The following is a 24,005-nucleotide window of genomic DNA, read 5'->3' on the forward strand; positions in this document are numbered from 1 at the left end:
GTATCGCCACCACAGAAACATGAGCGTTATGATGTGACTCAAACGTGTTTTCACCAGGGTAAAACACAGTCGCACCATCAGTTTGAACAGCAATTATTTGGTCATGTTAAAAACCCACGGGATAAAATACAAAATGAATATATTGGCTCATCAGATTTTCCATCCAACACAAGGACATTTTTCTTGGAGAGTTTTGAAGACGCCACAAAGACCCTCAGGGTATTTATAGTGGATCTCACCCCCGTCTGCCCAGATCCGTACAGACTGAGGACGGTGTACTTCCTCACCAGCAAGCGGCGTTTACATCCCCAGAGCGTCGACGTAGATCATCATGTCAGCGCGTATAAAAAGAAGAAACGACCCCTGCTGAAGGCCCTGTACCGTGCCACACCCAAGAACGTAGAGACATTCTTATTCACAGCTCCCCGGTTTTATCCAGACACTGTGTGAGATTTCTTAAATCTTCTAAAAGGAAACGCCCTGACTCCTTCTCAATTTAAAAAACTGAAGAGACAGAAAAAAATATCAAAACGTGGCTGATAAAAGAACCAGTTTAAAGAGGAAGCAACAGGTTCTAAAGAAGCAGACGGGCGGATTCTTTTACCTCTCCTCAGCGGTGGTACCTTTGATCGGGAACCTCGTCGGAGGATTGATACGAAATGACTTTGAAAAAGCCCAACAAAAAATGTTTCTCGTCACCCCTCATCAACTCAACCGCCTGACGCGACCCTCCCAGCATCAGAGATGTCGCGGAGGACGATTTGGATGCTAGGATGAGAGCCATCTTAAACGAGCAGGGGCTGATGAGCTCTCATGAAAAATTAAAAAATATAAAGCGTTACTGCAAAGATATCTGACCTGTGAAGCAGGATCAGACAGAGAATCTGACAGAGAATCTGACAAAGACGGAGGCAGAAGAGGCAGATTCTGGGACGGACGTATGGACGTCCGATAGCATCACGACGACGTTGTTGCAGAGCTCCCAGCGCGAGATCGCAAGAACGCCGAAACGTCTTAAAGAAATTATCCGACCGTCACGATGTTTGGAATACAAAAGGGGAATTTGTGTACCGGGGCAACGTTGTAAAAGGGTCTCACATGATCGATCTATTCAAACGACTCTTGTTTCCTTTAAAAAGAAAAAATCAGAGGGTTCTGAACCTCCCGGATGGACACATTTTTTAAATACTCTCTCAGAATTAAACATCCCTTTGTCTTCTATAAGTAACCCACGAGCGCGTAATCAATACCGACTCCTCAAGATGGATGCGATCGGATCTCAAGACTCTGAAACACCTGCGGATCTACCGTCAAAAACTAGAAGACGAACAAATGACCCCCGCGTTGGATTAACATTTCATCGTGAATAAATGTAATACACAAAGTTTTGTCTTTTACCAATAAAGCGTTTATTAAACATTTTTTCGAGCGTACAGTCATTCATTCAAAAACTTTAAAAATCTTTAAAACATTGCAAAAAACAACACCCCTGCTTGGAGGGACTTTGATTTTATTTCTAATACAGCGCTGATATTTCCTCACATAGTCGTACACCGTGAAGTCATTCTTTATTACATCATCATTGTACAAAGACAGTACTTGATCAAAAGATAGCCCGCACGCGCGGTGACAGAGGTAATAGATGCAATGTTGTCCGCAGACCGTCGACATGTGTGCTGCAACTGAACGTCGTGGTACTCAATGTTTTTAGAACGTTTTTCCAGAAACTGTAAGATGCTCGAGGGAGGGTAGTGATCAAAGTCCGGCGGAAATCCAAAAGAATCAAAAAAGGTGGCTATGCCACCATTTTCCAGCGTCAAAGCTAACCAGTGCTCCCCCGGCATGTGAGCCGGATGTGTGTTGACGATAAAGTAGGCCGGGGTTCTAAAAGAGGGATTCAGCATGGGCAGTTGATCGGACGCCCACACCCCGCAAAACACATCTCCCAGCAGGCTATGCAGAAGGTTCTCTAGTTGAACGTTGTCCATCTTTTAATAATAGTCCACCAGCACCTGCCTCTTGGCGTTGATCTCCAGAAGATAGAATCGTAACAGGCGTAGACGATAAGGGTCGCGGTGTGCGGCAGGGGGTTTAAATCTCAACTCCAGCCTGAGGTTTCCGTTTGAGACGGTAGACAGTGCGTCGTTGTCATCGCTCGGATTGAGATTAAACACAAACAGAGAGTAGCCGTCATAAAAGTCATCACGGCTGATACTCAGGGGTAAATCTTTGAGATGTCTCCCGGTAGCCAGGAACATGTTGTAGAATTCTCTGACGGACACCCCGTTGTTAAATCGGGTTGGAAAGCTTTAGACGGAACTTGCCGGCCGTCCTGACAGAGAGCCAGGTATTCGATGTCATAGTGTCTGAAATTAAAAGGCGACAGGTCTCGTCTTCCTGTGAAAGCCTCGTGGTGTACCATACCCAGAACCACGTACTTTGGTATGCTACCCAGAAACAGATTCTCCTGGTTGCAAACCCTAGAGTTTGCCGGAATAGAGTAAGTTTTCACATTAACGCGTGAAGGGGGTAGAGAGCGTTGCCCTTCATTAAGGCGGCGGCGTGACCTAACCTGACTGCAGGGGACACGGCTACTTTTTTAACAAATAGGGAAGCCCCCAGTACTTTTAGGCTAAAAGCAGAGTCACGCGCCCCCATGAGGCAGAAAGCATCGTTGGCTCGCGTCAGTTTAATTCTCAAATCGACAGAGTTGAGCAATAGTCTCTCGCAGAAAAAGATGTCCCCGTGGAGAGGACCGAGCAGGTGTACTTCTCTGGAACGGGCTGTGGACGCGGCTCTCCTCGTTAACCCATTATTTGGACCGTTCACGAGCACGATAGAGTCCACTGACCCGGCGGTATCTTTGTAAAAAAGACCCCCGGTAAACTGACTGGAGAGCGTGTCCGGTGAAAAGTTGAGCAGGGTCTCAATCATGCAGCGATAGGGGTGGGTAGCGCTCGACTGAGAGATGAGTCGATCCCCCAGGGTCACGTCGCATTGACTGAAAATTGTATTTAGAGGATAATTGATAAGACCCACCGCCGCTGCGTCATTAGCTAGGTTCGATCCGTTAGCGTTGGTGATTTTTACACGGAGATGCAACAGAGTGTCGTTCAGATCCAGATACCGGTCCCCGTCTCCGGGGATGAAAAACTCAATGGGTCCCCCGTCGGTGATGGCTGACAGAGGGGAGAAATTTCCGTGTAGGTTTTTTCATCGATAGACAGCTGCGTCATAGGTGCTGAAAATAAATCCAATTCGGCCAGAGTACACTCTGGAGATTTCTGATGTACTAGAGCCATTTTCTTTTTTCTCAAAGAAAAGATATTCTTAAAAAATATCAGAGCTCCGGACGGACTTCTTCTTCACACGACGGCCTTTTGCAACTGATTTCTTCCTTTTACCGAACGGCTGTTTATTAAAGCTCGAGGGGATGCGTTCTCCGGGGGGTCGTCTTCTCTTCCTACGCGACAACACCATAATGCCCCCGGATCCTTCTTGCTTCATCTCTTGATCACCGGCGAACCGTTCCATCACGTGTTTGACGGCGTTGGAGGCGATGTTACTCGCAGCGGCTTTAAGATGAGGTTTAGCTATTTCGAAACCTTTCTTGGCCAAAGGGCTGACGAAACGAAATAATTTAGAAAACAAAGATCCTATCCCCCGACCATACATGACCGGTGCACCGTTAAAACCCCGGCAAATTCCCCCTACTTGACTCTCATAATATTGTACAAATCGGTGAGGATCTTCTCTCAAACCTACCCGAGCCATTTTCTTTTTCTCTATTTTCTCTTAGCCTTGAACACTTTGTGTGTGGATAGCTGATCAGCCTCAAAATGAATGATGAGGACGCGGGCGATTGGAATATATATAACCCTGGGGTTCAAGTTCTAGGTCTAAAGTGGAGAGTCGCGATAGTCTTGCCGTATGAAAATTTTTACCGGTTTGTTTTGTTGATCCGTTTTTATCTCCACCTGAATGTTTTCAATGTGGTTTTTTGGACACGGTAAATAGTAAGCAGGATTGAAATACTGTGTGACGATTTCACCGAACGTTCCTTTTACATCAATCGTTCTCAAAAGTGGCGCATAAACGTCGCCGACCATCTGCGGTGCAACTACGTCGCTGTAACAATACATGTGATAAAACCCAGCTCGTAAATCGCAGGGATAGTACGCATACCTTTGGTCAAACGTAAACCATTCCCCTGATTTCATACCCATCAAATATGCAGGGGTCCTTCGAAGAAGTACGTGGTTTTTACCTCCCGATTGGAAATCAAATCTTTTCGAAAGACTGTCAAGACGAGGAGGTAAATATCAGACTTTATTCTTCTAAATTGTCCGTCCATCTCGAATCTAAAGGCTGAGAAGCCGTTGAAATATGATTGTCTCATCTCTTGACGATGCACCTTGCTCTCCGTGGCCGGTTCTTGAGGGTTTTCCCTCCAGTAAAAGTAGGCATCCTCCTGATAAAGGTGATAAAAGGTGTGGGGTATGAAACTGCGTTAAAGCTACTTCCCAGCTTCCCTCTAAATCGATATGTTGAGGCAAATCCACTACGGTAACTGGAACTCGTGTTTTCTTAAAAACATCGACGCTGGCGTTGGAGGGTAGGGTAATAAAAAAACCCTCGTCCTTCGGACCGTACATGATGAAATGATATCCGTTGCGATCGCGAGTTGATTTTTATACGTTCTTTAAATCTGCGGCTTTGATCCAGCTGTTGAATTTCTCCGGCCAGTTTTTCCAACTTACAAAGACTTGCTTTTCACCCCTGACGACGCGATGCTTCAGAATCTTTTCTACGTGGAAAAGTCTGTCTTCCCCCATCGTTACCTTTTGTAGCTCTGGCTCATAAAATGACCCTTGGATGGGTTCTCCATCGTAATCTTTTAACTTGTACACTGGAGGGTCGCGAGGGATGCGTTCAGATACCGTAAACACCTCGTTCGTAAAACTCTGTTCATATTTTTTATCAAACACTCCTCTCAGTTTTGAAATTCTAACTAGGTCCCCCTTCTTGAAATTCATCTTGGTTTCAGCCTTCCGTCGGTTTTCAGATTTACCGTACAAGTTTTGAAACACTTTAAAAGTGTTCTCCGAGGTTACCTCTCAGCGGGTTTCATCTTGATACTGCTGTGATAACTGTGATTATAGCTTTTCACCAAGTCTTGTAAGACGTCGGTGTATCGCAGAGTGTTGTTTGCTGTAAAATATCTCCACATTCTACCTTTTAATGTACGATTAAATCTTTCAATCACAGAGGCCTTAAGGTGGCTGGCGGTGGAAAAATGAACGATATTGTGTTTTCTCATCAAAGCTTCAAAACTCTTGTTAAAAAATTCTTTCCCCGCATCAGTTTGTATTTTTTCAGGCGTCTGACTTGACTCAAAAATGGATTCAAACGCCTTTACCACCTCAGCCGCTGATTTTCTCTTCAGAGCCCTGACGTAAGCTTTTTTGGAAAATATGTCTATGACGTTAATAAATAATTATATCCGTCATTATGCTCCGACAGGGCTTGCATATCGCACAGGTCCGCTTGAAATTGGTTTAAAGGGGGGGGGCGAAAACCCTGTCTTGGAAAATGTATCCTGGCCGGTTTGTGTAGAGTGTAAGCGTCCTGTCCCTGTAGAAATGTTTTAACATTTTCTCGAGGAACCGTCTTTCCCATTTCTTCTTGCACCCCCTTATGGAGCCGCTCTACACCACCGAGGCTACCGGGATGCGCGGGATCATAGTACACTTTTTCCATGAAGCGTGTCTCAGACATGTTGAAAACAGAATGAGAAGGGATGCTCGTTTGAGAGGTATTTATTTTTTTATTAGCTGTTAAGAAATCTTTAGCATACACATTTTGTGAGTAACATGAGTAAATACAATTTGTGAGTAACATGAACAAATACATTTGTAACATTTGTAATGTGAAAGTACAGATAGTCAAAAACTAGTCCAAGACCAATGCGTTATCATCAATAGAGTTTGAGTTAAGACTTTATGATCTAGACTGAGGCAGATATCGTGTAATTTTCCAAGTTCTTCCAAGATGCTTACAGAATGGTTGTTTTGCACAAGTCTGCTGGTCACATCAATGAGCAAAGCATAAAAGGCTATCATATGACATGGTTTTACAACATCGTTGGACAGTTCTTTAAAAATTACTTTAAAACAATCCGACAATCCAGATTTGCTCATAAGCATCGTGTCATTTACCATCTCTTCCCAAAGTGCGGGTCCTGCACACGTTCTGGTTTTTTCCAGCAAGATGTTTTTGTTTGAAGCCGTTTTGTTCTCAATAGCCTGGTACAAGATGTTTATTATCTGACCCTTGATCAATGGATCTTGACACCTTCTACATCGTTTACAACTTTTCCCCAGAAGCTCCCCATTTTATATCTGAAAACACCATTTTCAGATTAAGTGTTTTCAGTCCAGTACTGAGTCACCGTGTCCAGATGTTCCTGTTTAATCTCGCTGTCGTTGTCGGCGATACTCTCGTACATTTGTTGGATGGGAGTGTAGATTAATTTGTTGGATTTCAGCTCGAACAAAAGGGTCTCTGCGGCGATCTTGACTTTCACGTAGTCAGCGTTGACACCGCACGCTTTCAGGAAATTTTGAATAGCAGGAATGAACTTGGGTGTGTAGAGTCTTTTCATCAACATGTAAAAGTTGTTGCGGTAGAAACCCGGTTCGATCACATCCAAACACTGGTGTTGGCGCTGGCTGGGGTGGTCGATCCGACATCCGTTGCAAACCTCACCCTTGTACAGGTCCAGGACGACGCTAAGTAGATGAAGAACGCCTTTTTTTACCAGACCAAAGAATTCAGATGCCCAGCCGTCAAGCTGGTCAGCACCGTTACATACAGCCCCGGGGAGATCCGATGCGTCGTCGGGCAAAGGCAGATCAGGGGTTGTTGAGCGTGAAAGACTCTCCACACCGCTCACAGAGATTGGAGAACCTGGACGTGAAGAAGCCGGAGACGGCGCAGGATCTCTGCCTTGGAGAAGAGACTCGGACAGCTCTGGAAGTGATGCTGAGTCTCTGACGGGTGGTGTCAGTGAGGGTGAGTGAGCACTGGACACCCCAGGATCCGATGCCGAGCGTCCGAGGGGTGGGGTTGGTGGAGGGCTTAGCCAAGGAGTGAGAGACTCCTTAGAATCCGTGGGATCCGAGCGTTGGATGAGTGAGTCAAAGTCCAGCCTGCGAGGCCGAAGCCGACGTTGAGGGCGTTCCGCTTGTGTCTCATCCTCATCCCACAGATAGGAATTGCTCGTGTCAGATCCGCTCTTGACGCTTCTGTTGGTAGACATGCTCTCCTTAGTGTTTCACTCCGTAGTGGGTAACGTATGGTTCAGACGAACGTCTTTTATACATTTGAGATATGGGTGTGGGCTTACACGAGGGTGGACTCTTTTTTTCGTCACCACAGTGTTGTTCCAAAGACGACAATGGTGAAAAAATTTTGTGATTTTATCATCCATTTCATGCATCTTTTCGATCCATGCTGCAAGAGGTAGAGTCAACACGTTGCTGAAAACCCCACAGTCTGAGCTAAAAAGATCCAAGACAAAATACTGTCTCGGTTCCCTGACATCTCTTCCATCTGCATCTTGTAGCTAGCACGATAGAACCATCTTCCCGTACCCGAGGTTTTCGTCAACCAAATGCTCACAAATGTTTGTTCTGTGGAAGGTTTCTGTTCTGTGTTGTTTCTTTCTTCACAGCCTTCTTCAGTCACACACACCATTCTCGGTTTGATCAGTTCAACACACCCCAGTCATTGGAAGACATCGTAGCCGACAACATAGGCCCCTCACTGGAAGATTCTTCCCGCTGATAGAGAATCAGCTCCCCCGTCTTGTAACGGAACACATACCCAAAACTCCCTGTTTGACTATAAGGCTCCAAAGACCATTCTTGCTGCAAAGGCTCACAAGGTGACGTCTGAGAACGCTGTACAAACACCGTGGATTTTTCAACTACTTTTCCACACAATTCTCTTATAACGGTCACAGCCGTCTCACCAATCAAGGATGTAGAACTACTCATGTTGTCCACGGATGGCTATGCCAGGACTATGGCAAAATTGTTTTGTCACTGTGTTGTAACTATTGCCCTTATTAAAAACAGATGAGCAAGCGAGAAAGGCGGGGGGGGGGGGATCCACCCTCCTCGGGAGGAGGGTGGAGGTGGGGGCGGGTGGGGGATCCACCCTTTTAAAAAATGGCGGGAGGCGGGGAGGAGGGAGGTGGGGGGGGGGGGGGGGGGATAGATGTGGGCGGGTTCAGGGAAAGGTCAACCTGTCACTTTGACAAGAAGTGGTCCATTTCTTCTCTCTGATGGCACTGAACGCCAAGCTGCTCCAGAGCAGATTGGACAGCTGTTGACATGCCGTCCTCCGTAGATCTGTTGGCTGTTTAAGCGGGTGGGGGTCAAGTCCTGCTGAGAGATTTGAAAGAATTTGTGTCCTGACCATCTTCTCAACTCACTTGGTAGTCGTACAGGTAGTTACTCACCAGTCAGAGTTGCCTTTTCCAGGATAGAAAGGTAATAGTCAGGGCCTCTGAGCATTTAAAGGTTTGGTGCCTTGCTGAACAGTACCTTAGCAGTGCTTTAAAATCTCCTAACTCCTCTCCTGCTACCAGCCCAGTTTTCAAGTATGGTTTGTTTTGAAACCAGGTCTCAAAGCCTCTAACTCCCAGGCTAGTCCATTCTAGACTAACTACTACAGCCCTACGTGCTCCAAGATGGGTACAACATGAAGGAATTTGCTGTAAAAGTACATTGTAAAAAATGCTTCCATGTTGACAGGTTTCCACCATGTAGTGATAGTAGTGATCAGTTTTCTCTCAAAATGAGAAAAAAAACATTTTATAGACAAATCTAGCAGAAGAGTGACATGCATATTTTATGAGTTTAATCTGGAATTTATGGAATAAAGTTTTTTAATCTTCAAATATAGAACAAAAAGTCAAGTTTATGACATTAGTAATTTGAGTGATTTACTTTAAAAGAACATAGTGAGTCTATTTGTTCAAAACTGAGAGGCAGACTTTAAGAGTTTGAATTATTCAGAAATCTGTGTACAATTGAAAAACCTTTTTATTTTACCAACTCCAACAGTCAGAACTGCTTATATTTGTTATTTATTCATATTTAAATTTTCGTTTAACTTCAAAGTAAAAGAGCAATTAGATCGAAGCACAATAATTAGCCAAGACAAAAAATCCAGGATAACTCCAGACCTTTCACAGCCCAATCTCATTATTATAGGATGCTTTGATTTCTGGCCAGGATGACAAATGTCTGACTCCGAAAAGATGGCAAAGACAACAGAACAAACAAATTAGGGAAAGGAAATCTTTATGCCATGTTGCAAGGTTTATCCATTCAGTGGTACCTACCATACTGTGTACACCTCCAAACATCAAAAAGCTTCTGTACAAGATGTGTAGAAAAATACTTTACAACCGTCTTTTGGACACCAAGACTTTGAGTTAAAGTTAAGCTACTGTGTTAGATCTGAAAACTAGGAAAGAAAAACAAGCTTGAGAAGAAAGAAAGCTTGAATTTTCTACAGCTGAATTTAACAGTCTGTGATTCAAACAAAAAACAAACATTCATTCTTAACTTTTTTATCAAAGTCCCATAAATCAGTACATCAACAACAAAAGACTGCGATCCTGCAACATGTTTATCTTTGAAGCCCTTAGTGCTAGTTAGAACATGAGGACCATGATAGTTTGATCAAAGGTTAGCCGGAGGAAGAAATCGCAGTAGTGATGCAGAGGGAGCAAGATGGGAGTAGAAATGAAGCTCCCAGGAGAGGAATCAGGGAATGGCGAACTGGACCACCAGTTCTTCCTTCGCATCCACTTTAATTTGAGAAATTGCACTGTAAGCATAAGCAGCTATCTTGGACACCTGTGAAGATAACGAGTAAAAATGTATAAGATTTGTAGAAAAAAGTGAAAACACTCACTATTTAAAGACATCCCCACCACACAAATAACGAAACAGACTTGACCTAAATATAGCCAACAATGCCAATGCGTACCTGCTGAATATCTGAATATGGCACCAGGTCACTAGCAAGCACTTGATGGGGCTGGGTGGTGAGGGATGGAAGAGTCATGGCCTTCTTATGGGGAAGACTGTTGCTCAGTACAGCCAACTTTGTACTGAAATTAAAACCACAGTGCTTCCTAATATGCAATTTTAAGAATTAAAAAGCTTCCACAACAAATGCTATGCAATGTTGGCCACATATACCTGTACTGCCGAGCTTTGTCCATATATTCATGCTGCTCCATCATGACTGAGTCAGCTGCTGACACATCAATAATAATTCTGATTGAGAAGAAAAAAATAATCAGTTTAGTAAAAGCCCAAAAGCCTTGTACAGCGGGAGGTCCATGCTGAGCTGGCCACATCTATGGACGTGTGAAGAGGTGCCTTACTGGGCAGTCTTAGTAAGAATGGATGTGAGGAGTGCCTGTTCATCAGTCCGTGCTGACGGGACACTTGTGTTTATCCAGTCAGCCCCACTTGGGGGTTTGCTGATGGGGTTGGGATGGGGAAGCAGTGGCTTACGTTCATCAGAACCCTGGAACAGATGAGAACACACCAGCTCAAAACTAGTCAGAACTTTAAGTTCTGATGAACGCCTGACTGAATGTCTTTTGTAATGGAAAATTAGTTTCATGCCTAGGACAATGACTACATACAAGAATTCATAAGAAACACCTTTAAAGTTCATAATTCACCTATTGCTAATCTGACTCATCAAATTTAAAAATACATATTTAACAGCCTTAATTGCAATAGAATTAATCAGGGTTTCAGTCACACAAACAGCTGGAAAAACACAAACCTCATCATGTATTTAGGTACTAACCTTTTAATACATGAACGGATTCTTATGGTCAATTACATTTAGTTTTTCTTATCTAACACAATTAACATGTATTTCTACAACCAACTGAGCAAATGATTTATTTGATCTTAGAAATAAAAAAATTGCAACAACTCCACCAAATCTATTACACTGTAGATGTATGTATGTATGTATGTAAAATATATGTATACCCGACATATTACTTCAAACTAACTAACTGAGCAATTATATCTTAAAACTAGGTAACTGGACGATTAATCATGTGACACCATCTTAAATCTATATAGATCAATAATCAGTCGCACTGATGAACATTTTAAGTAGCTAATGACATTACATTGAATATACATGTATTTGTAATCTTTTTTGGAGTCTGAAATATACAAAAAATGATTAAATTACTTAATTTTGTTGTCTCGAAAACTCCTGGATCGGGCCTATTGTGGTAGCTAAAGGTGCCCTTTTCTCTGCTCTATTCAAATTAATTAGTGACTTATCCACACATGCGCACTACGTGTAAGACGGATAAAGATGAATCAACAACCCCTAATTATTTTACACAAGTCAAAAACAGCTTGAACCTTAGGAACCGTTAGCCTTTAGCCGCTAACTACCTGCTCTGTGGTCTCGTTGTCGCTGCTGTAACAGCAACCCATGACGCCGTCGGAGGGGTGAAACTACACAACCCCGATCTCCCTTTTGTCGGTCAGAATATAGCCACGGTTCTTTTCTTTCAATAAGCATTAAATGTATCGCCACTGTCTCGAAATGAGCTTCGGAAAAATGGAAACAAGTGTCAACAATGATCGATCACATGACAGCAAGCTAGCGCTTCACACTTCCGCTGTGACAGGAAGCGACTGTGTGAGGGGGGGCACGTGACGGGAGAAGTTTCCTCATCTAACAGACTGACAGATTCACACAAAGAGAGATATTCTCTCATGTCCATGCAGAGACCGTCTGTTAGACGATTATCAACTATCTGTTACAAGAGTGTACACACTAACGTCACAGAATAAAGGTGCCTCAAAGGCGTACGAATGTGTCCACATTGCGACACCTTCTGGTCATTTCGGAACTACATTTTCACCTGTGTGTTTCGGCTAGAAATGAAACTTCGGTAAAGGTGGTTTGCCAGTCAAATCAAATCAAATGAGCAGTTTTGTGGATCATCCATACAGAATGAAAACATATTTTGTTTGCAAGCCACCACTTCATTACACATATATGAAGAGATTTTGAAAGGTCATCGGTGGGATTTTATTTTGAATGAGTGTTTTGCAGAAAAAAAGTAATGCTGCTTTCTGTAAAGTTTCCTTTGTTTGAATAATTTTAATGTATTGTATAATTTTATGTAATGTATGTATAATGTATAATCTCTTGTTCTGATATTTATTGTTTTTCTAAGTCTCATACAATGTCAATCACAAGAATCTCAGAAAAGAGGAGTAAATTAGAACTGGGGAATTCTCTCCCCAACAGTCCAGTTGACTCCACTACATGTCAAAAAAGATTACATAAGAGCATTGAAGCGATAGAACTGCATCAGTGTGTGGCAGCAGCATGCTAATGTCAGCTGATCTGATGAACAGACACAATATGCAAATCAAAGAAATTTGACTCCACATTGATTCACACCCATTGAGGTTAACTGAAGGTGTCAAATGTCTTTCTATGCAATTATTGTTTCTATGAAATCTTTTAATATATTACTTTACACCCCACAGCAAGCAATGACAAAAACCTCAACTCTATTTTTTAGTTATCCCCATGAAAATAATTTCAGGACAATAGTTGCTGTGCATGTGATGAATAAATTATTCATCACCTTGATTCTGTTACACACATTGTCCACATGTATACACAGAGAGACACACATTCAGCTCGGCTGTTGTGCAGCTTCCATTGCTTCTCAACCCATTGTGTGTGTGTTGTTGTTTTTTTAAAAAAAACAGGTAAGCTCATTTTTGCATCAATATCTTTGTGTAATTTTATGTTAACATTTCCCATCAATAGCGATATTAGAAGAGAATCTATAAAGTCTGTAGCAAGTTTGTTGCTACAAATTGTATGCTTGTGAAGTTTCTTTCTTGCTGCAAATAGAAAAATATTTTCAGCCCTCAGGCCCATCTGCCAGTAATGAGTAAATATACTGTTGTTCCAACATACCTGTGTGTTTAATGTTTGTCAGTTACTCAAATGATCGTCATTGTTTCAGTGGTATTTGGACTCGGCAAATGTACTTTTTCGTATATAGTTTCGATGCATTATATGAATGTGGCAGATCAGTTGAACAAATACATGTGGTCACTAAAGAGCAATGGAAATGATGACAACTGATTATTATTTTCATGTTTTTACTTTTTCCCTTTTGAGGTAAATGCTTACCTAAACATTGAACGTCATCACTTCTTACACATTATCAGTAATTCTATATTTGTGAGTGCATTGAAGTATACATTTTTGATTTTCCACATTAGGATGGTATCTCCTGCTGTTGCCCTGGCTTTCCTTCCCCTGCTGCTGACGCTACTTATCAAGTACCGCTTCTTCTTTATGTTGTTCTATCGGGCGGTCCTGGTCAGAATATGGAAGGACTTGGTGAGTGGTCTGAGTCGAGAGCAACGCGCCTACCAGTATGTTCTCACGCACGCTATCCCCGGTGATCCTGACAGCATTCTGGATGCCTTTGATATCTGGTGCAGCAAGATTGAGTTCATCAGTAATATAGGGCCCAAAAAAGGTGAGAAGATCTGTTGTTTTACAACAGTTTGTCATTTGCATGTGGAAATAACTATTATAGGTGCAGGATTGCTGTGTGCAGGGAAGATCCTTGACCGGCTATTGCTAGAACACAGCCCCCTGACTGTGCTGGAGCTGGGTGCCCATTGTGGGTACAGCACAGTGAGGATTGCGCGGGCTCTGCCGCTGGGTGCCAGACTCTACAGCATTGAAATGGACCAGAATAATGCTGCCATTGCTGAAAAAATCATCCGCCTGGCAGGATTTGATGACAACACTGTAAGAAGGCAGGAAGAGCAGTGTACTCACATGCTGTTGAGCTTCAGTTACATCTGACAGCATTATATTTGTTCTGCAGGTAGAGCTTATTGTGAATCCATCAGATGAAGTTATCCCTAAACTGCACTCAGAATATGGTTTGGAAAGGCTGGATTTTGTCTTTATGGACCACTGGAAGAAATGTTATGCCCCCGATTTGCAGGTGACAATAGTTTAAAAAAAAGTTTATGTTACATTCTGAATAAAACCCTCACCTTGCTCAGAAGCCTAATTTATAGTTGAAAAAATATATCTGGGCTCATTGTCCATGCTCTTTTATAGATGCTGGAGGGTTCTGGTATGCTGTGTAAAGGATCCATGATCGTGGCTGACAACGTGTTGTTCCCTGGAGCTCCTAGGTTTCTCAGACATGTTCGAAAAAGCGGTTTGTACGACTGGAAGGTCCATAGAGCAACCTTGGAGTACAGTAAAGGCATCAGGGATGGGATGGCTGAGCTGGTGTACAAGGGACACAACTGATTTACGCTGCCTGGGAAATTCAAAGAATCATAAAATGAATCAAATAAGTAATAAAGTATACTGAAACTGAATTCTTTCAGTTTTAATCAAAATTGTTTAATAAAACAACACTTTCAGGCAAAGATGAGAGTCAACTGAAGATGGTTTTAAAAAAACATGCGACAAATCTATGCTTTTACAGCTAACAGGATAGTTTAATTTAAGAAAGATAAGCGGCACAAATGCTGCTATAAAATGTCATTATTTTTTCCGTTTCCTTTATAGGAAACGAATTGTTTGTGCAAAGTCAGTAGTTTCACAACTGTGGTGTCAGAAAATGAAGCCAGAGTTCACACAAGTCCTTACGAGGAAGATAGCTACAGCTCTCACCATGGGAGGGCCTATAAAACAGAAGGATCATGTGTTTGTGACATAGCCACACATCAGTACTACCAGAAACCAGTCAAGACACCTAAAAGGGGTTTAAAATACAAGCTGACCAATGTTTTATGTGATGCGTGAAAGATAAGAAGCCTTTCAGGTCTCACTCACTCAACTCTCCAGAGTCCAGAGTCAATGTACGACAACCTAACGCAAACTAACACTTTATTTTTCTCTTAAATCATCCATTGATCTTGATCTTGATCAGGACCCTCCATGTCCACCTGTCAGAGACAAACACAAACTGTTTATGTAAAGAGGAATTTAAGATTTAATTTTTTATAATTTCAATAGTTTTGATTTGCTGTCATGGCACAGATGAGATTTTTGCATGCAGATTCTACAATAAAGCACCTCATTAATCTCCCCATCATCAGGCGACTCATTGTAATCATTCATCTCATCCATGTCCTGCATGTCTTCTTCATCTTCTGAGTCTTCTTCACTGTCCTCTTCATCCTCATCATCTTCCTCTTCCTCTTCTTCATATCCTGGCTAGAAGCCAGTTAGGAAACATAAAGTGAACTGAGGCAACACACAGGCTTTCTAATTTTGAAAAGGCCATCACAAATGCAGCATTCTATAAATAGTGGCCCCCAGCAGGTCATCTACAGTAAAGGTGAGTTCACAACAGCATAGTTCGAGAGACTGGGTGTGATTGGGCAGAGACATGAGATAAGACGTGGGAACAGTGGACTATGAAAGGAATGAGACATTATTTTACCTGTAATACAAGCACTGTTAGTGAAGGTTCACAGAGCTAAGCAAATATCCAGAAAAGAACACCTCATTTTGAAAACAGCCATAAAGTGACCATTTAAATAGGAAACCTACATAATATAAGGGCTGATGGGAAACATACAGAAGGAAGATTTACTACTATGTTGTGAAGGCTGTTTTATTTATCAGATGGTGGTAGGCTACACTGGTAAATTTGGAAGGATTCAAAGGCCCAGACAGTAATTCATACCTATTTATGACCAACAATGTGGAAATCAAATCATTATCCCATTCGGAACAGGGACATGATCATGGTCAAAGGGAAAAGGAAAAAAATGGGATCACAGGCTGATCCAATTTCTGTGAATTGTTAACTCTGAATGAGGCTAAGTATAATTTGTGGCACTGAGTGACTACAGGCCAAGAGCACTGACCTCCCACATTATGAAGGTCATGGAGCGGCTGGTGCTGTCACACCTCAGACCCCTGGTGAGCCCCTTTCAAGACCCTCTGCAGTTTGCCTATCAGCCTAAGGTGGGGGTTGATGATGCAGTGATATACTTGCTATACTATACTTGCCCAAGGAACTGTGCTCTCCCCCCCTTTCTGTTCACCACCTACACAGCTGACTTCCAGTACCACTCTGAGACATGTCATCTCCAGAAGTACTCTGATGACACAGTCATAGTCGGTTGTGTGGAGAATGGACAAGAGGATGAATACAGGGACCTTGTGGAGAGTTTTGTTAGCTGGAGCAGGGAGAACCTTCTGCAGCTCAATGTGACCAAGACGAAGGAGATGGTGGTGGATTTCAGTAAAAGCAAGTCCCCACCCTCCCCAGTCTGCATTAGTGGGAAAGAAGTGGAAATAGTCACATCTTACAGGTTCCTGGGTGTTCAGCTGGACAATAAACTGGAGTGGTCCATAAACACCGATGCTGTTTACAAGAAGGCCATGAGCAGACTCTATTTCCTCAGGAGACTCAGGTCCTTCAGTGTTTGCAGCAGGATGCTCCACATGTTCTACCAGTGTGTCATGGCTAGCACCATCTTCTTTGCTGTAGTGTGCTGGGGAGCAGGCATTACAGCAAAGGATGCCAACAGACTTAACAAACTCATTAAAAAGGCAGGGTCTGTTGTTGGCTGTAGACTTGCAAACTTAGACGAGGTGGTGAGGGACAGGATGGTGTTGAAATTGCGGACAATCATGGACAATCCCTCCCACCCCCTCCATAACACAGTGGACAAACTGAGAAGCAGCTTCAGCAGCAGACTCCTGCAGCCTCGCTGCTCTAAGGAACGGTACAGGAAGTCATTCCTGCCATCCGCCATCAGACTCTATAATTCATCCAAACCCAGCCAATAACAATAATTGTGTAATGTTTATGTTGTAATTTTATTTCTATTTTATTCTATATTTATGTATATATGCTTATAATGCTTATAATATGTATATATTATATTACGTACATATTATATATATGCTTATAATATATGCTGTATATATGCTTATAACATTCTAATCTTATCTGTATTTATTTATTCTGTTTCTATACTTTGTATAGGTTGCTACTACAATTCAATTTCCCTACGGGAATGAATAAAGTACATCTTAATCTTCTTAATTTCTACATGTCCAAGCTCCTAACACCATGCTGGAAGACACAGCCAGTCTTCTGGCCATCATGAAGAAGCTGCAGTACTTGAAAATCCTCTACAGCTTTGTGCAGGTGTACCCACAGAAAATAATAGAAGAAATAACAAAGGAGACTTGTCTTCGGAAACTACCTGTAAGCACCATTCCATGAGGTGTCTTGATAATTGATTTTCTTTCCTACCTTACTGGCTATCCCATTTCTTTACACCAGCAGGTGAAATTGATTACCTCAAAAATGGCCTTCCCGATTGGTATGAGGTTGTTGTCTTTCTCTGCAATGCTCTGAAGCTGGGGTACAGAAAGCACAATGTTAGTTGGGCACATGAAACCGGACAGGACTTTATTTCGAAGAGCTGCTTACCCAGGATTGGTGTTGTTGTTCCTGCTGATGCAGTTCAGTCTCATCCACGCAGGGTCGATCCAAGTTGAACCACAGGGACTCCGTTATCCGAGGAAAGAGAGAGGGAAAAAGTGTGGACATGACTGCATGACGAGGGGACAACAGAATCAGTCTTATGCCAACTCTGACGGGTAAAAGGGTCGGCGGGGGAGGGGGAATATATATATTTTGAAGTGTGTGTGTATATATATACATACATACATACAACATTCAATTGTATCACAAGATGTTGTACCTGAAAAATATGTCAGATATCCAAGTTCTCGTTGATTTCTAATTAAAACTACCGGAACTATCTTGTGTTCATCTGGAAATTGTACGGAGAACTTCCGGGAGAAATTCCGTACACAAAGGTTCCGCGTCTCCGAGTTTTAATGTTTATGTCATCCGGACAGTTGTTAAGAGATTTAACTATCCTAATTAATCAAAACACCCATTAACTATATTACGCAACAGTGGAAGCGTATGGGAATGGACCGTTAAGTGACATGCGTCTCTTTCTGAGCTGCGCAGTATGGCAGACAGTAACGCAGTCGGAGCACGTCTTCTTCTTCCTTCCTGTTTAATGGCGGTTGGCAAATGTTCGAGTGCATTACCGCTACCGACTGATTAGAATAGCCACCCTGGATGAATACACATCTGAACAATGTACTCGTTAAAAAAAGACCCACAAACCCTATATTCTGAAAGACAAAGACCCACAAACCCTATATTCTCTTTATCAACTTAGTCATAAACTTCACAAATTTAACGCCCTCAATCTCTGACCTGCTCCGCAGAATATCTCTCACATCCAACTGTACTCTAGAGTGTGCTAAGACATGCTCCACTGATTCTTCCCGACCACACCCACCCCTTGTATTTCCCTATTTTATATGTGCGTTATTTAATCCTGTGTGTCCAAATCTGAGTCGTGTCATCCCACCTTCCTCTGGTGGTTGAGCTACTCCCATTAAATGAAACGAGAAAAACACAGGGTGTGTTTTAGACGGCTAAATAGATATGTCAAGAATTTAGTTCAAGCACTGTGCAGTAAAATGTCACGTGACCAAACAACATTTCTTGTGACTGTTTTATGTAGCATAATAAAAGTATACACTTTGTAACAGTCGCAGTGTATGGGATGGGCCTTTGGGCGACCTGCGTTGCTGTCTTGTGATGTCACCTACCTGCCCGCTACTCTCCGGTTCCCAGCAGCGCACGTCCTACAGCAGAATATGCTGATACTCCTTTTCTTTTGCTCAAGTTAATTAGTGACAATTTTCGTGTTGTGTGCTTGTATATGAATGAAAGACTGCGTTCCATAGTCCATGGTTGAGTTACTCCCATTAAACGGAACTTAAGAAGACCCCAGCATAATTGTGGGTGTGTTTTTGGATCTTTTTGACCCATCCATATACACGACTAAGAACTGTTACTGTTAAGGATTGGGTTTTTACAGGACCCGAAAGCAGGCAAGAACGCAGTGATTAAAAAGTCCAAAAATAGGTTTTATTTAATAAACTCTAAACGGCAGTCCTCCTGGACTGCAGGGAAGCACTCGTCTGGTCTTCCGGGGCACACCGAGAGCTCCAGAGCGGAGCAAACACGGTAGTCAAGTCCTGCGCGTTCTCTAGACCAGCAAAGCGGCGTGGAGACCTTGAATGAGCAAGGGAACACACCAAAAACACTCCGACACTGGTAGGCAGGCGCTCCCTCCTTAAAGAAGTGGCCTGATGGAAATTGCCGACAGGTGCGCCTGCCTGCAGCGCCAGCTGTTGCCAATATTGACCCCTTCACGTTCCCTGCAGGAAAAACCAAACACAACCCGGAACCCTGGACCCCAAAAGTTACAACTTGTTTTAAATTGCCGAGTCATTATAAAAACTGAGTCCTGTGACAGGGAGCAAAAGACAGAGTAATTTATATCTCTAGATAAGATAGAAAAAAGCCTACCCTGCAACAATAAATTCATCACACCGCACACTACCCACACTCGCGCACACACACTACAGGGGTTAACCTTGGACTGAGGAGACACTTAATTACATTACAGTCACATTTAGGTAGTGCTGTGCTGTGTCTTCCCAGAGTTGCTTGTGCTGAGAGAGTGGTACAGTCATTTCTCAAAGAAATATTTGCAGAACTGTCAGAAAGGTAAATCTTTTTGTTTTCTATAGATATTTTCATTTAACTTTACCTGTATTTACATTGTCATTGCTTTATTGCATGATATAATTTTAAATGATCTGGCATAAAGTCAAAGGGCAGAAGGAAGGAGTAAATCATGGTAGCTGTAAATCATCAGGATTTTAAAGAGTGTATTTGGTCAAATTATTATTGCTGTATTCTGTCAGTAGGGGTGGTGGTCACTTAGTCTGTTGAGGACTGGGCTAAGAAGTGGAGGGTTCTCGGTTCAAGACCTGGTGAGACCAAAACACGGAGGGTGTTCTGGTAGTAGGGGAAGGTGCCAGAACACCTTCAGAGCAATTCCGAGGTGCTCTTGACCAAGGCACCGGACTCATAATTGCTCACAAGGGCCCTGCGATGAACTGGCGACTCATCCAGGGGTGGACCTCCTTTCAGCCATATGCAGCTGGGATAGGCTGGAGCACCCTCCACATGACCCCGAAAGGGACGAATTGGTCTAGAAAATGAAATGAAATAAAATATTCTATCTTTAATCCAAGGGCCAGTAGGCACTAGCTCAGAAATTGAAAAACTCTGGCATAAAAGGTAAAGCTCACTGAACTAGTCTAACACCAGCATTTATAATGTCTGTGTTACTTTTTTAATTATGTATTTGCTTCTGGATAATTAAAAAGGGAAAGTAAAAAGTAGAAAACCTGAACACATGAATACAAACACAAAACGCCACCAATTTCAACTCACTTATGTGGAAATAGAGATAGGGTATTCTGTTAAAATGTTCCGTTATCTCCTCTTTTTTTTTAAAAAAAAAAAAATCCCTTTTCACTTGCTGAAAACACATTTTCTGTGTAAAGAAACAGCTGGAATGGAACAGAACTGTACCATTTCTCACTCAAAGCCTCGGTCTTTGTGCATAGGTCTCAGTCAAACTGGCACACCTTGACACTGCACATTTCTTCTATTCTTCCTTGCACAGCTCACCAACAGCTCAATCTCTGTCAGCTTACTTGGGGAACCAGCGAAAGCTGCTCTTTTCAACCATGAATTCTGAACTGGACTAAGATCTGGGCTTTGACTTTGCCACTCAGGAACCTTCACTTTGCTGTCCTTAAACAGCTTTTGTGTAGCTTCAGCTGTATGCTTGGTCTTGTTCGTCTCTCATGGTTCTCTTGCAGACTGACACGTTACCCCCAGAATTTAATCATTTCTTTTCCCATTTATGTTCTCTTACAGAAGGATGTGGGATATGATGATATTGCTGTTAGCCCTCTCCAGTAGCTCCTTCTCTGAGGACAAACTCAATATGTGTATGGATGCCAAGCACCACAAAAAAGTGCCTGGCCCAGAAGGACAACTTTACCTTCAGGTAAGGAATGCAGTTGTCTACAACATATAACAAAGGTATAATAATTTGTTTACAGCTTCATGAAAAAGTCATGTTAAAAATTGTAAGGTGACATAATTGCTTATAATTTACTGCTTGCAGTGTGCTCCATGGCGGGACAATGCATGTTGCACAGCCAACACAAGTACTGAAGCCCATGAGGATAACTCTTATCTGTATAACTTCAACTGGAATCACTGCGGTGCTATGAGTGATGAGTGCAAGAAACATTTTATCCAAGACACTTGCTTCTATGAGTGCTCACCACACCTAGGGCCCTGGATACAAGAAGTGTGTAATGGCTTAAAAAAAAGTATAATATGCAATATGAGCCCGTAACATAAGAATGAAAACAGTAGAAATAAACCCCCAAATACTTTAAACATAACTTTTATTGAGACCTTGCAAAGGGTTAAATGTGTATAAGCCTTTGTAACTCTGCTGTGAGCCCATGGCATTGAAAGGTCAGAATTTTATAAAGAAATCACTTTCTACTGATCCTATAAGATGTTTGATTAGCTATATAAGCTAGTAGATATGTTGCCTGTGTGTAGGTGGATCAGAGCTGGAGGAAGGAACGAATCTTTAATGTACCTCTGTGTAAAGAAGATTGCCATGAGTGGTGGGAAGACTGCAAGAATGAATTCACCTGCAAGAGTAACTGGCACACGGGATGGGATTGGAGTTCAGGCATGTACTCAAGCACACAGATATCCATGTGAACCACTGGTACAAGATGTACTAAGTGCACGTGTGCACTTATTTTCATTTAGATGCATCTCTGCAATGCACTTCCAATGAGATTTGTCTTACCCCACAGAGCATTTAGACATATCTGTTCAAGAACATATTCACACTCATTAACATGAACTTTCTTATTACATTAATATTTAACAATGTCTCTGCTATCCCACAGGCATCAACAAATGTCCTGCTGACAGGAAGTGTAGAAAGTGGACAGAGGTTTACCCCACCCCCAAATATATGTGTGAACAAATCTGGTCTAACTCCTACCTTTATACCACCTACTCAAAAACATCAGGTCGCTGCATGCAGCTCTGGTTCAATGGGTTGAACCCAAACAAGAAGGTAGCTGAGTACTATATTAACAGCGCACAGCAAGACCAAAGCTTTGCCTTCATCATGCTAGTTTTCTTGGCATTTGTACAAGTTGTTGTATAATGTACTGACAAAAATGTAAAAAAGCATCCTGTTTTCCTGTAGTAGTATGAATAAAATAGATCTTGTAACAGACTGCTCTACTTTTACACCCCATGTTTGAAACGTTTGACAAAAAGAAAAAACAGATTAAAGCACCATCTTAGTGGAAATATGATGCTTCAGGATTTGGTGTAATGCACGACATGAACGCATAAACTGCCTGGCCAACAATGGAACCTTCGTGCTGTGAGGCAACAGTGCAAAATGGTAACAGCCTCTGAATGAGAGTCAGCTCATTGATCTTTTAATTTTTAAATATATTTACACTAAATAAACTCGAAAATGATTAAAACCCAGAAATTGTAGGATAGCCATCATATATTGTTGACTTGATAGTTTGGAGAACAATTCTGTTTTCAGTGATCATTATTATTATTATTACAACACTGGAATCATACATATATATGACTGTGTAGTATTATTATTAAGTTTTATGTAATTTAAAAACAACATTCTAAAGGGCTTTTCACTGCTTATTAATATTTAGACAATCAAAAGTGAACTGTAAAATGCATCTTCCTGAGTTTTCATGTAGTTCACACAATTGAAGCAGTGAAACAGAAATGAGGCCTCAGTCTGACTCGTCAGCACAGATTAGTTTGAGCGCAGCACAGTCGCCTAAAGCAACTTTATCGTGGCCACTGCACTGGGAAGAGGATAAATAGGTTACGTACTTAACAGTTTGGCCTCTTTTGTTGCCACTGTTAATTCATGCTTTTTTTTAGATTGATGAAAATACAGCGTGTTGTGGAATGTGTTAAATTCAAAATAATACAGACATTTAAGATTAATACACTGAAATATATTAATGCACTAGAAAAAAATGGTGGCATTTTATGGTTACAAGAAATTTTAGGACACTTGATTCATCTCTGTACTGTTGGGCCTACATTAAGATGGACAAACACAGATATGTATGAACCAGAAATAGCGCTGTATTGTTCATCCCTGTGGCTATTAATATTTTACTACTAATACTTTTGTGAGGTCATTGCAATTCAAAGTGCAAAATGTCATGCCTCATTGCACCATTTCTTTGTCTATGGCTCTGTGAATGGGAGTAACCATAAAATATTTCAGGTGTGAAGATGCAATATTTCATTTCTGAATTGTCAAAGGAGCACTAGATTGAGATAGAGTAGGTTGAGATGAGTAATATTTAAATTTAATAGTGGCAGATGACTGTCAAAAAATGTGTTCTTGTAAAATGTAAAGTGATTATATAATTATATATATATTTACATATAATTATATAATCACTTTACATTTTACATTGTGTGTACATTTTATTTGCAGTGAGCCCATGAAATGTAATTTTTGTTGCAAATAATTAATCCGAAGCTTGAATTCAAACTGAATATGCAATTTAATACATTTAATGTGAAAACGAGATAAATGTGCAACTGTAAAAGTAGTTTGTATTTTTTTCAAACGCAGCTAGGCAACGTCGAAGTATGCAATGACACGAAATTTCACTACCGCTTTCATCCGTGCGAACACAGTTCTCTCGGCAACTCTTCTCTAATTTACTGACTTCACTTCGTTTATCCTTGTTTTTGTTCATCACACACACACACACACACACACACACACACACACACACACACACACACACACACACACACA

At 41.8% G+C, this 24,005-nt stretch overlaps 3 protein-coding genes across 6 annotated transcripts; 1 reads left to right on the plus strand and 2 right to left on the minus strand.

The window, feature by feature from the left end:
• Positions 1 to 9,357: 9,357 nt before the first annotated feature.
• On the minus strand, positions 9,358 to 11,772 carry lamtor1 (late endosomal/lysosomal adaptor, MAPK and MTOR activator 1). Of its 2 annotated transcripts, none has more exons than XM_057050374.1 (5): positions 11,523 to 11,772; positions 10,472 to 10,617; positions 10,284 to 10,361; positions 10,069 to 10,192; positions 9,358 to 9,935 (listed from the first exon to the last, which is right to left on the minus strand). In XM_057050374.1, exons 1-5 carry the CDS (start codon positions 11,562 to 11,564, stop codon positions 9,843 to 9,845), a joined length of 483 nt encoding a protein of 160 aa, XP_056906354.1. In that variant the 5' UTR covers positions 11,565 to 11,772; the 3' UTR covers positions 9,358 to 9,842. The 2 variants fall into 2 exon arrangements, with proteins under 2 accessions (XP_056906354.1, XP_056906353.1); XM_057050373.1 differs by having other exon boundaries at positions 10,069 to 10,216.
• Positions 11,773 to 13,344: 1,572 nt separating this feature from the next.
• tomt (transmembrane O-methyltransferase) lies at positions 13,345 to 15,241 on the plus strand. 2 transcript variants are annotated; one of them, XM_057050372.1, is made up of 4 exons: positions 13,346 to 13,651; positions 13,733 to 13,929; positions 14,009 to 14,131; positions 14,251 to 15,241. In XM_057050372.1, the coding sequence occupies exons 1-4, from the start codon at positions 13,390 to 13,392 to the stop codon at positions 14,446 to 14,448; spliced, it is 780 nt and encodes a 259-aa protein (XP_056906352.1). In that variant the 5' UTR covers positions 13,346 to 13,389; the 3' UTR covers positions 14,449 to 15,241. The 2 variants fall into 2 exon arrangements, with proteins under 2 accessions (XP_056906351.1, XP_056906352.1); XM_057050371.1 differs by having other exon boundaries at positions 13,345 to 13,929.
• Positions 14,520 to 18,430, minus strand: anapc15 (anaphase promoting complex subunit 15). 2 transcript variants are annotated; one of them, XM_057050376.1, is made up of 5 exons: positions 17,880 to 18,430; positions 17,606 to 17,727; positions 17,473 to 17,532; positions 15,223 to 15,363; positions 14,520 to 15,092 (listed from the first exon to the last, which is right to left on the minus strand). In XM_057050376.1, exons 2-5 carry the CDS (start codon positions 17,723 to 17,725, stop codon positions 15,045 to 15,047), a joined length of 369 nt encoding a protein of 122 aa, XP_056906356.1. In that variant the 5' UTR covers positions 17,726 to 17,727; positions 17,880 to 18,430; the 3' UTR covers positions 14,520 to 15,044. The 2 variants fall into 2 exon arrangements, with proteins under 2 accessions (XP_056906356.1, XP_056906355.1); XM_057050375.1 differs by lacking the exon at positions 17,880 to 18,430 and having other exon boundaries at positions 17,606 to 17,872.
• Positions 18,431 to 24,005: the final 5,575 nt, after the last annotated feature.

The sequence above is a fragment of the Takifugu flavidus genome, chromosome 12 (genome assembly GCF_003711565.1).
Source record: "Takifugu flavidus isolate HTHZ2018 chromosome 12, ASM371156v2, whole genome shotgun sequence".
In the NCBI taxonomy this organism is placed as follows: domain Eukaryota; kingdom Metazoa; phylum Chordata; class Actinopteri; order Tetraodontiformes; family Tetraodontidae; genus Takifugu; species Takifugu flavidus.